We start from the raw sequence: 13,214 nt of genomic DNA, 5'->3' as shown, positions 1-13,214 counted from the left end.
GAAGGGACTTTGCTGAGCAACAGGAAGTGAGTGAGAGGGGCTGAGAAACATTGCGAGCGGAGAAAGAGGAAGCGAGCAGCCCCAGCCCGGCCCCCGCCCCAGCCCGGACCCGGCACCAGCTCCCGCCCCAGCCCGGACCCGGCACCAGCCCCCGCCCCCGCCCCAGCCCGGACCCGGCTCCCTCTCACTCGGGATCGCGATCGCCGCCCGGGCTGTGAACAGGAGCTGGAGCTGCCCAGACTGAGTGAGTGTGGACCCTGTCTCTGCCCCTCTCTCTCTCTCTAACCCCCCTCCCCCGGCTCGGCTCAGTCTCCCGGAGCCCCGGATCCGCTCTAACTTTCTCCATCGGCTTTCCTCCTGTTTCCCTCCGCGGCGGAGAATTGGAAAGTTTGAGGCTCTCACTCAAGAGTGTGACTCAGTGAGGCTGTTACTCAGTGAGACTGTCACTCTGTGAAACCGTTACTCAGTGAGGCTCTCACTCTGGTATTCTATCGCTCTGAAACTGTTACTCAATGAGACTGTCACTCTGTGAGACTGTTACTCAGTGAGACTGTCACTCTGTGAGACTGTTACTCAGTGAGACTGTCACTCTGTGAGACTGTTACTCAGTGAGACTGTCACTCTGTGAGACTGTCACTCTGTGAGACTGTTTTTCAGTGAGACTGTCACTCTGGGATTCTGTCACTGTGTGAGACTGTTATTCAGTGAGAGTGTCACTTTGTGAGACTCTCACTCAGTGACACTGTCACTCTGTGAAACTGTCACTCTGTGAGACTGTTTCTCAGTGAGACTGTCACTCTGTGAGACTGTTTCTCAGTGAAACTGTCACTCTGTGAAACTGTCACTCTGTGAAACTGTCACTCTGTGAGACTGTTTCTCAGTGAGGCTGTCACTCTGTGAGACTATCATTCTACCATGAGTCTCCGGGATGGAGAGTTAGGGTGCATTCAGAAAGACTTTTTAAGGTAGTCCTGGATTGAGCTTCGTTTAAAAGGGCAGTATTTTTTGGAGAATTTGAGTGACAAGTTCTAGTGAGATAGAGATGGTGGCACTGTAGTAGTGGCAATGTCACTGGGCTAGTAATCCAGGGGCCCAGACTAATCCTCTGGGGACATGGGTTCAAATCCCATCTTGGCAGGTGGTGGAATTTAAATTCAGTTACTAAATCTGGAATTGAAAGCTAGTCTCAGTAATGGTGACCATGAAGCTATATCAAATATTATTAAAAACCCATTGGGTTCAGGAATCTCCATCCTTACCCGGTCTGGCCTACATGTGGCTCCACAGCCAAGTGGTTGATTTTTAACTGCCATCTAAGATGGGCTAGCAAACCCCTCAGTTCAAAGGGCAACAAATGCTGGCTTTGCCAGCGACACCCAGATCCCAAGAAAGAATAAAGAAAGAAAAATAATTTAACAGGGCACGCATGGGATTAGCTGCTCTGTGTGAGAGGAAGCGTGTGAGAGTGTGTGTTTGTGTGTGTGTGTGTTTGTGTGTGTATGAGAGAGAGTGCGTGTGAAAGAGAGTGAGGGTGAGAGTGTGAGAGAGAGAGTGAGTGTGTGTGTGTGTGTGTGTGTGTGAGAGAGTGTGTGTGAAAGAGAGTGAGAGAGAGTGTGTGTGAGAGAGAGTGTGTGTGAGAGAGTGAGTGTGAGAGACAGTGAGTGTGTGTGAGAGAGAGTGAGTGTGAGAGTGTGTGGGAGCGAGAGAGTGCGTGAGTGAGTGAGCGTGTGCGTGTGTGTTTGTGTACATGGAGTCTGTGACACAACAACAACTTGTATTTATATAGCACCTTGGTATATTTTACAACATTAAAGGTGCAATATAAATACAAGTTTCGTGTGTTACTATTGTGGATTTTTTAAGATCCAATTTTGTTCCCTCCAGATCCTGTAACTGAACATCTTCCTGATAATCCTGAAACTGAATTTATCCCATAATCCGGCTTTACACATCCCTGAGTTACAGTAATGAGTCCACTCATTAACTTATCCTACACACCAACTCTCACTTCACAATGAGGAATATTACATAACAACTATGAAACAAGTATATTTATTACACAATTCAACCCCAACATATCCCCCAAACCCACCCACCTACTCCCCATATCCTCCAACTTCATCCATTTCTCCCTATGTCCACCCCCACCTATCCCCTTCTCCCCTTATCCCCAACCACCTACCCCCTTCTCCCCTTACCCCCAACCCCACCTACCCCTGTCTCCCCTTACTCCCCAACCCCACCTACCCCCTTCTCCCCTTACCCCCAACCCCACCTACCCCCTTCTCCCCTTACTCCCCAACCCCACCTATCCCCTTCTCCCCTTACTCCCTAACCCCACCTACCCCCTTCTCCCCATATCCCCCACCCCCACCTACCTCCTTTCCCCATATCACCCACCCCCACCTACCCCCTTCTCCCCTTAACCCCACCCCCACCTTCCCCCTTCTCCCTTTACTCCCCTACGCCACCTACCCCCTTCTCCCCTTACCACCAACCCCACCTACCCGCTTCTCCCCATATCCCCCACCCCCATCTACCCCCTCTCCCCATATCGCCCACCCCCACCTACCCCTTATCCTTGTTTCTCTAACCTCTACTCTCTGCCGAAACATCGCCCCTGATTATATTTGGCTGTTTCTGTCCTTCTCTGGGAGTTGAATGCACAATTTGATCCCTCTTTGGGCGATGAATTTCTCCAGACTCACCTCCTTACTCTGAGCTTCCTCAACATCCTCATCTATCTGAACAACAACTTTCATTTATATAGCACTCTTACCATGGTCAAACATCCTGAGGAACTCCAGCAGGAGTGTTATCAAAGAAAATCAAATGAAGAAGGAGATATTACTACAATGTGACCAAAGGCTTGGTTAAGGAGATAGGTTTTAAGGAGGAGAGAGAGAGAGAGAGAGAGTTCCAGAGCTTAGGACCGAGATCGCTGAAGGCACAGCCACGGTGTTGGAGTGAAGGACGTGGCACTTGAGCCCACATTCATCTGATTTGGAGAGAAGAGTGTTATCACTGAACCACAGCTAACACGAAAACTGCTTGGTGCGAGTTAAGATGCGAGCATCCAAGTTTTGGATGACCTCAAGTTTACATGAGGTAGAATGTGGGAGGTTTGGAATTGTCAAGTCGAGGGTAACATAGGCATGCATGAGGATTTCCATAGTACATGGGCTAAGATTGTCCTATTTCCACCTCTATAACATCATCTGGTGGTATCAGGTGATGTTATAGAGGTGGAAATAGGACAATCTTAGTGATGAAGTGGATATGGGTTGGGGAGTTCATCTTGGGGTTAATTAAAAGGCCAAATTAGTGAAGAGTCTGAAATGTCTATCCCCCCCCACCCCCCCTCACACCCTCGGAGAGAGGAAAGCGATAACCCTTTCTGTACTTGCCCTGGTTCAGCCGAGAGTGCTGTGTATGCTCCCATACCTTTTCTCTTCCTCTGTCTGCCTCTCTTTCTATCTCTCTCTCTCTGTCCTTTCTACATTCAGTCCTCCCAATTCCAAACTTCTCAGAGTTCACATAATCACACAGTGCAGAAGAGGCCCTTCGGCCCATCGAGTCTGCACCGACCCTTGAGAAACACCTGACCTACCTACCTAATCCCATTTACCAGCACTTGGCCCATAGCCTTGAATGTTATGATGTGCCAAATGCCCATCCAGGTACTTTTGAAAGGATGTGAGGCAACCCGCCTCCCAGGCAGCGCATTCCAGACCGTTACCACCCTCTGGATAAAAACGTTATTCCTCACATCCCCCCTAAACCTCCTGCCCCTCACCTTGAACTTATGTCCCCTTGTGACTGACCCTTCAACTAAGGGGAACAGCTGCTCCCTATCCGCCCTGTCCTTGCCCCTCATAATCTTGTACACCTCGATCAGGTCGCCCCGCAGTCTTCTCTGCTCCAACAAAAACAACCCAAGTCTATCCAACCTCTCTTCATAACTTAAATGTTTCATCCCAGGCAACATCCTGGTGAATCTTCTCTGCACCCCCTCCAGTGCAATCACATCCTTCCTATAATGTGGTGACCAGAACTGCACACAGTACTCCAGCTGTGGCCTCACCAAAGTTCTATACAACTCCAACATGACCTCCCTACTTTTGTAATCTATGCCTCGATTGATAAAGGCAAGTGTCCCAAATGCCTTTTTCACCACCCCACTAACATGCCCCTCCGCCTTCAGAGATCTATGGACACACACGCCAAGGTCCCTTTGTTCCTCAGAACTTCCTAGTGTCATGCCATTCATTGAATACTCCCTTGTCAAATTACTCCTTCCAAAGTGTATCACCTCACACTTTTCAGGGTTAAATTCCATCTGCCACTTATCTGCCCATTTGACCATCCTGTCTATATCTTCCTGTAGCCCAAGACACTCAACCTCACTGTTAACCACCCAGCCAATCTTTGTGTCATCCGCAAACTTACTAATCCTACCCCCGCATAGTCATCTATGTCGTTTATATAAATGACCAATAATAGGGGACCGAGTACAGATCCCTGTGGTACGCCACTGGACACTGGCTTCCAACTGACTCACTCCTCTGGAATCTGACAAGTATGTACTCCATTCCTATTGTTCCTTTTCTAGCCCATTCCATTTAATATCAGGGTTGGCTGTGCAATGCTTTGCTCTCCTATTCTCCTTTGCCTATCCTCCATCTCCCCCTCTTCAGTTCTGGAAAGGCTGGGTCACAGAGTGTTGACTGCTCCTAAACTAAGGATTTTTAAAAATTATTCAGTCACGGGATGTAGGCGTCGCTAGGCCAGCATTTATTGCCCATCCCTAATTGCCCTTGTTCAGGGGGCAGTTAAGAGTCTGGAGCCATATGTAGGCCAGACCGGGTAAGGACGGTAGATTTCCTTCCCTAAAGGGCATTAGTGAACCAGGTGGGTGTTTGCAACATTCAACAATGTGAAACTTTTAATTCCAGATTTTTATTGAATTCAAATTTCACCATCTGCCGTGGCGGGATTGGAACCCAGGGTGGGTGGGGGGGGGGGGGGTGTTCCCGAAGCATTTCCCAGGGTCTCTGGATTACTAGCCCAGTGACAATATCACTACGCCACCATCAGAGGGATTGGTGCAGCAACAGATTCCCGGAGTACACACTCTCCATCTCAAGTTGATAATTGACGCAGCACATCACAGACCTGTTTATTTCGGACTGTATCAGCCCAGCACAGCCATCCCCCCAATATCCTGAGTTGCACCTCCTCCCCCACCTCCCCCCTACCCCCCCACCCCTCCCCCACCCCCACACATTCCCCCACCACACCCTAAGAGAGGGAGGAAAGGAATAATCCTTTCTGTACTTGCTCTGGACACAGACCCCAGGGGCAGAAGGTGAGTGTCTGCCCCTATCGCCCACTCAGTGTTGGATCTGCAGCAGCTTTTTTGCTCCTTTGTCTAACGTGCTGAGCTGTTAGTGACGCTGACACTGGGGCAGTTACATCACAGCAATTAAATCAGCGGCAATGGCTGTCCTTTCTTAGCACAAAGAAAACAGTGGCCCAGACGAACAGCAGCCCAGCCTGATCAGGGTTAACTCTGCACAGGACTGTTCACAGGTGGAAAGATAGCAATAGTTAAGAGGCAGCAAAATACCAAGATCTACCTCACTCACCTTCCAGAAAGAGTATACTTGCTTTGGAGGCGGAGCAGCAGAGATTCACTGCGATGAGGATGAGAGGCTGAGTAAACTGGGTTTATATTCTCTGGAGTGTAGAAGAATGAGGCGATCTCATTGAAACCTATAAGATTCTGAACGGGTTTGATAGGGTAGATGCTGAGAGACTGTTTCTGCTGGTCAGGGAATCTAAAACACTGGGGCACAGTCACAGGAAGCAGGCCATGTCCAAATGCAGCAAGACCTGGACAATATCCAGGCTTGGGCTGACAAGTGGCAAGTAACATTCGTGCCACACAAGTGACAGGCAATGACCATCTCCAACAAGAGAGAATCCAACCATCGCCCCTTGATGTTCAATGGCATTACCATCACTGAATCCCCCGCTATCAACATCCTGGGGGTTACCATTGACCAGAAACTGAACTGGACTAGCCATATAAATACTGTGGCTACAAGAGCAGGTCAGAGGCTAGGAACCGTGCAGTGAGTAACTCACCTCCTGACTCCCCAAAGCCTGTCCACCATCTACAAGGCACAAGTCAGGAGAGTGATGGAAAACTCCCCACTTTCCTGGATGAGTGCAGCTCCCACAACATTCAAGAAGCTGGACACCGTCCAGCACAAAGTAGTCCACTTGATTGGCACCACATCCACAAACATTCACTCCCTCCACCACTGACGCACAGTAGCCGCAGTGTGTACCATCTACAAGATGCACTACAGGAATTCACCAAATGCTCCTTCAACAGCACCTTCCAAACCCATGACCATTACCATATAGAAGGACAAGGGCAGCAGATAGATGGGAACAGCACCACCTGGAAGTTCCCCTCCAAGTCACTCACCATCCTGACTTGGAAATATATCACCGTTCCTTCACTGTCGCTGGGTCAAAATCCTGGAACTCCCTCCCTAACAGCACTGTGGGTGTACCTACACCACATGGACTGCAGTGGTTCAAGAAGGCAGCTCACCACCACCTTCTCAAGGGCAACTAGGGATGGGCAATAAATGCTGGCCCAGCCAGCGAAGCCCACATCTCATGAACTGAGGAGGGCTGAGATGAAGAGAAATTACTTCACTCAGAGGGTTTTGAATCTTTGGAATTCTCTACCCCAGGTGCCTCTGATGCTCCATTGTTGAATACATTTCAGGCTGGGATAGACAGATTTTTGGTCTCTCAGGGAATTAAGGGATACGGGGAGCGGGCGGGAAAATGGAGTTGAAGCCCAAGATCAGCCATGATCGTATTGAATGGCAGAGTAGGCTCGATGGGCCGAATGGTCTACTCCTTTTCTTATGTTGTTGTATTCTTGTACTGTCACATGACACAACGATGATGAGGTTATTGAGCAATCACAGTGGTGGATCTCTATCAATGAGCCTATGACAGACCCAGACATGAGGAGAGGAAACCCCCAGTGCTGGAGAGAATTGGGAACTGTAGGTGTAAAATCACCTCTTGCTCCCCAAGCCACACTGCATTCACCACACACCAGGTCTCAAATTACTCCCCCTGGGTCCTTTTGGGAGAAGTTAATCTAATTTTCACAGTAAACCTCAGTGCTGAACCTGAGGCTTGATTCACATCCCCTCTGGCTGTGTGGGCACAGGAGGGGTGAGCTTTCTACAAGGTGTACATGGCGATGAATCTGCCCAGGCTGAAGGTGGGCGGAGGGGGTTATATCTGCAGTCACCATGCCTTACTGAGAGTGCACAGTCAGCTGGCTAAGCACATCTTGAGGTTAAGGAATGGTGGGAGGAACTGGAGCTAGGTGAACTTGAAAGGAAGTGACCGAGCATTGCAGAGTACACCGCTGAATGACCAACAGAGAGGGAATATTGGACTGGCTAAAGAGTTGAAAAGGAAAAATTTTAAAAGGTAACCTGGGTGAATGGGGCAAAGGGGAGGCTTTTTCTAGAGAGCTGAATAGACTTCTCCTGTCCTGTAAAATACACTAATTCCGTGAATTCACCTGTCTGAGCCCAAAGTTCTGGAATTCCTTCACCAACTCTCTCCACCTCTCTCTCTCTCTCTCTCCCCACCTTTTAAGATGCAGATTAAAACCAAACTCTTTGAACAAGTATTTGGTCACCTGTCCAAATGTGTCTTTAGATATTGCTCATGTGAAGCACTGTCAGAGGGTCAGTACTGAGGGAGTGCTGCATTGTCAGAGGGTCAGTACTGAGGGAGTGCGGCACTGTCAGAGGGTCAGTACTGAGGGAGTGCTGCACTGTCAGAGGGTCAGTACTGAGGGAGTGCTGCACTGTCAGAGGGTCAGTACTGAGGCAGTGCTGCACTGTCAGAGGGTCAGTACTGAGGGAGTGCTGCACTGTCAGAGGGTCAGTACTGAGGGGGTGCTCCACTGTCAGAGGGTCAGTACTGAGGGGGTGCTCCACCGTCAGTGGGTCAGTACTGAGGGAGTGCTGCACTGTGGCTAAAGAGTTGTTGTCCTACAGATGAGAGGTTAAACCAAGGCTCTGTCTGCTCTCTCTGGTGGACAGATAAGATCGCACGGTGACTATTTGAGGTATAGTTGGGGCATTTCTCTCTCTCTCTCTTCCTCTCTCCCTCCATCTCCTCTCTGTTTTTCTGTCTCTCTCTCTCTCTGTCTCTGACTCTGTCTCTCTCTCTCTCTCAGGGTCACCCTTGCTGCTGATCTAAAGTTTTCTCCCTCAATCCTCAGCCCCAGATCCATTGCCTCTTCAATCAGCCATCCACACACACACTCCCTCCTGCTTCCTGTACCCTCACTCTGCTGAAACCCAGAGCTATTACATTGTCTTCCACTCCAACACATTTAAACCCCAGCACCTGTGGAATTGGAGATGTACTTGATGGGAAAGTAATTTGGGCTATGGGGTAAGGGCAGAGGGGCGTGACTAATTGGATTGCTCTTGCAAAGAGACAGCACAGAGATGATGGGCTAAATGGTGTCCTGTGCTGTATCAGTAATGCAGGAAGATCAGGATAGTAAATACATGGGTCTCTGTTTGCTCCCTGCAATTGACCCTGTATTTTGTTTCTGTGTTTGACTCTGTTTGAATCTCCATTTGGCCATGTTTTGCCCTGTGTTTGGTCCTGTGTCTTGCCCTGTGTTTGGTCCTCTGTTTTGCCCTGTTTGGCCCTGTGTTTTTTCCTGTTTGGTCCTGTGTTTAGCCCTGTGTTTGGTCCTGTGTTTTGCTTGCGTTTAGGATGTTACTCTTTCCCATGGATTTTGCATTTTCCAAGTGAATTCTCACGGTGATTTTTCTCTTATCCTCTGTGCAGATTTGAGAAGCCATGGCGTTCGGGATCGTAGCCATGTGCCTGCTCATGGCTGCCACTGTGATCGATCGCCCATTCACCTTCAGGCCGGCCAGCTGGAGTGTGGAGCAGGACCTTGAGCAGGAGAGGCTGAGCAGGATGAAGGAGCGGGAGGAGCAGCTACAAGCCGAGATGCAGAGGCTGGAGAAGGAGCTTGTGGAGTCAGTTCCTGGGGGATTGGGATCAGGGTCTGGCGGGGAGCCCGAGATGGAGGAGGAGCACAGCTGGAACCTGTGGAGTGCTCTATCTGTCATAGCCTTCCTGCTGCTGGAGATCTGGAGACAGGATGCTGACCCCCGGTCCCTGCAGGAGCTGAGCGATGAGGATGAAGACTCAGGTGCCATTGGAGATTTGTCACGGTCTGTAGCTCTCCCAGACCACCAGACACTGGTCCATTTTTATGACAAGTGTATCCGGGTGCCGGGTAATGAGCTGTCCAGGACCAAGGAGCTGGTCGAGGGGTGTGCTGACGATTTACTGGAGGCCCTAAGAAGTGTATGTAACCGGGACCTGGACATGGAGGTGGAGGAATGCATTGGAATCGGGAGCCTGTATGAGAATTGGAGGGTGAAGAAGCCTTTGGTGTGTGACCTGATTGTACCCTTCACTCCCCCCGAGCCTTACTGTTTCCGAGCTGATGTGCTGTGTTTGGGGACAGGGTTAGGGTTAGGGGTGTGTTCAGGGGGAAAGGTCACAGGTGAGCTCAGCTTCGGGAGGATCCGTGTGATCAGCCCAGGAGAGGACGCCTCTGCTTGCCTTTGTGGCCGGACTCACCTGGGCGAGGACATGTTGTGTCTGGTACATGGTGAGCAGATCATGCAAAGCAAGCCAGACAGCTCCGGGCAGAAAGACGAGTTGCTGTGGTCTGCAACTGCTCCCTATTTGGCCAAGGGTCAGGTCATCCGATGGTTCCAGAAGGCCCTGACCAAAGCTTGGGCCAAGATCGCCCACAAGTACGACTTTGACCTCTCCTTTCAGGATCTGGAGAGGCCTGGGGCCCTGAGGATAAGGTTTCGCTCTGGGAAGACTGTACATTTCAACATTTCCCCAGTGGTGGAGTTTGAAAACTCTGATGTTTACTTCATGCCCCTTCTTGCCAGCGACGCTCAACCTGGCACCGTCCAATCAAACAACATATCCTGGCCCTTTACGTTTGCTGTCTATGAGAAGCGGTTCCTAAAGCTGATGGCCAAGAAACTTCCAGAAAGCTCCTGCCACCTGATGTGTCTACAAGTGGTCTCCTTCCTACATGAGAAGCAGTGTAACCTGACAGGAGCCAGCGGCCTTACCCACTATCACCTGAAGACAGCTTTGCTGCACCTGCTGTTGAGCCAACCCCTGGGAGCCTGGCACCATTCCTGCCTGCAGAACCGCCTCAGGGATTTGCTCCGCTTCCTGGAGAAGGCCCTGCTCGAGAAGCGTCTCAACCACTTCATTGTCGGCAACACCTCCACCCTCCCCAGCTTTAACATCCCGGACATCTTCCGCTCAGCCGAGCCGCTCAACCTGTTCCGCGCGTTCGTCACGCGCCGCGCCTTGTACCAGCGGGCACGAAGAACCATGGCGGAGATGCTGAGGAACGCAGTTGTCCTCATTCGGGAATACAGCCTGGAAAGCCCCAGCCAAGACGGGATCAGAGCCAGGCACAAGGCAGCAGCGACAGAACCCAGCTAGCCCCGGGGAGTCTGGCACCAATTCCCCGCCTGCAGCACCGCCTCAGGGATTTGCCCCGCTTCCTGGAGAAGACTCCAGCCTGCGAGATAAGGACGCAGATCACTCTTCACCGCGATATAAAGAGCAGCTTCAGGCCAGACTGAGGGGACTGTAGGGGTTGCGCTGGATAAACAAATGGAGGGACTCAGAGTGACTGATAGTCCATTATAAAACGGTGGCCCTTTACCTCAGTGAGGCTCATGTTAGAATGCAGGCTGCTCCTGAGAGAGAGAGAGAGAGAGACCGAGGGGTTCTGTATTCAGGAGAAGAGCTCTGAGAACTCCCGGGGCCAGTTAACTGCACTGGCAATATGTCAGTATTGCTGGCACTGTCTTACTCACAGCACTGGCAATAACACTCACCGGGGCAGCTCAGAGTTTGCTGCCAGCAGCAAGGGTTGGATTTTTTAAAAACAGAATCTATTTTGTATTAAATGTATATTTGTTACTGAATGAGAATAAACATTACTGCTGAGTAGCTTCAATTTATAAAACAAGTTGTAAATTCAAACCCAAGAGTGACTGGATCAGAGTGAGAGCTGCCTCAGTTATACAGATCCCCATCCGCGATCATCAATGATTCAGGCAGTGATCTCACCAGTAAACCCATCGGTGATCTCTTCAGAAATACTATCAGTGTTCCCATCACTGATACTGTCAGTGATCAGGCCAGGGGTCCAACAGTAAGCCAAGCAGTGAACCGTCAGAGATGCAGCTGGTAATCCAGATCATGAGGTCAGTGCCAGATGTGACTCAGTTGGGTAACCTCCCTGTCAGAAAGTTGTGGGTTCAAGTCCCACTCCAGACACTTGTGCACAAAATCCAGAGTGACACACAGTACTGTGGGAGTGCTGCACTGTCGGAGGGTCAGTATTGAGAGAGTGCTGCACTGTCGTAGGGTCAGTATTGAGAGAGTGCTGCACTGACAGAGGGTCAGTATTGAGAGAGTGCTGCACTGTCAGAGGGTCAGTATTGAGTGAGTGCTGCACTGTCAGAGGGTCAGTACTGAGGGAGTGCTGCCCTGTCAGAGGGTCAGTACTGAGGGAGTGCTGCACTGTCAGACGGTCAGTACCAAGGGAGTACTGCATTGTCAGAGGGTCAGTACCGAGGGAGTGCCGCAATGTCGGAGGGTCAGGACTGAGGGAGTGCTGCACTGTCCGAAGGTCAGTATTGGAGTACTGCACTATCAGAGGATCAGTACTGAGGGAGTGCTGCACAGTCAGAGGGTCAGTACTGAGGAAATGCTGCACTGTCGAAGGGTCAGTACTGAGGGAATGCTGCATTGTTGAAGGGTCAGTACTGAGGGAGTGCTGCACTGTCAAAGGGTCAGTACTGAGGGAGTGCTGCACTGTCAGAGGGTCAGTACTGAGGGAGTGCTGCACTGTTTGAGGGTCAGTACTGAGGGAGCACTGCACTGTCGAAGGGCCAGTACTGAGGGAGCACTGACCTGTTGAAATAGGGCCTGTGTCCTTCTATTACGTGTATCAAGTCCACTCTTGCCAGCTCACCTCTCAGCTTTGTAAAAGTTGTCTTCCCCCAATTTAGAACTTTTACTCCTGTTCTACCTTTGTCCTTTTCCAAAGTGATGCTAAATCTAACAATATTATGGTCACTACCTCCAAAACGGTTCCCCACTGCTACTTCATCCACTCGCCCAGCTTCATTTCCTAAGACTAAATCTACAATTGCACCTGCTCTCATTAGGCTAAAAAGTTCTCTCGAATGCAGTTCAAGAATTTTGTGCCCTCTGTGCCCTTCACACTGTTCGTACCCCAATTGATATTAGGGGAGTTGAAGTCCCCAACGATTACTGCCCTATTGTTTTTGCACTCAGAAATCTGCCTACATATTTGCTCTTCTGGGTCGATGATGGACAGATTCGTAGGCAGGTCAAGCCTGGAGAGCAGATGTCTGTTACAGTGCAGGTGCTGGGTCTTTACACACCTCATAACCTATAACAGCATCGGACCTCACACTCACTACATTTCATGGGATCTCCCCCGCACTGAAGGTGCTTAGCTGTGGCCAGGACTGGCCAATGCCTCCAATATCTCACCTCAGAGGCGATTTTCAGCTGTGTCTAGGCCGCAAGGATCTGAAAGTAGTGAGGCCACAAATCTAACCTCTCTACACCCTGGAATGTCTGCTGCCCAGTAACTACCCTTCCTGGGGGTAATGGAGTGCGGTCCTGGTCTGGACCCCTGACTTTTCACTGACCCTCCAGCCCAGCTCAAGGGAACTCTCGAGCCTCTGAGACTCTGTCCCTGCATTGGTGGACTGGAACTCCCAGTGTCCGTCAGCTCCCGGGGATCAGGACCTGTGCTTGTTCCAGCTGGGGCTGGGAGTCTTCCAAATGGCCCAGTAAATTGCCACCCCAACCTGTCCCATCACCACCCCACCCACCACTGCCCCACCACTGTGTGCCAGGAGTTGTTTAGCCAGGGGAAGTGAAACAGCCCATCCTTGCCTGAAGCACACAGATTCCTGTCGAGTTGCTGGATAGCAGAGCGCTGGGCGTTAGAAACCCCTGCTGGTGTGGGA

General features: G+C 50.6%; 1 protein-coding gene across 3 annotated transcripts; it reads left to right on the top strand.

The window, feature by feature from the left end:
- Nucleotides 1–210: 210 nt before the first annotated feature.
- Nucleotides 211–11,170, top strand: LOC144694503 (inositol 1,4,5-trisphosphate receptor-interacting protein). Of its 3 annotated transcripts, none has more exons than XM_078565003.1 (2): nt 211–244; nt 8,926–11,170. In XM_078565003.1, the coding sequence occupies exon 2, from the start codon at nt 8,938–8,940 to the stop codon at nt 10,633–10,635; it is 1,698 nt and encodes a 565-aa protein (XP_078421129.1). In that variant the 5' UTR covers nt 211–244; nt 8,926–8,937; the 3' UTR covers nt 10,636–11,170. The 3 variants fall into 3 exon arrangements, with proteins under 3 accessions (XP_078421129.1, XP_078421130.1, XP_078421128.1); XM_078565004.1 differs by having other exon boundaries at nt 211–248; XM_078565002.1 differs by having other exon boundaries at nt 214–250; nt 8,936–11,170.
- Nucleotides 11,171–13,214: the final 2,044 nt, after the last annotated feature.

Source organism: Cetorhinus maximus, chromosome 20 (assembly GCF_964194155.1).
Source record: "Cetorhinus maximus chromosome 20, sCetMax3.hap1.1, whole genome shotgun sequence".
Classification (NCBI taxonomy): Eukaryota; Metazoa; Chordata; class Chondrichthyes; order Lamniformes; family Cetorhinidae; genus Cetorhinus; species Cetorhinus maximus.
This window is presented reverse-complemented; position numbering and strand designations above follow the sequence as displayed.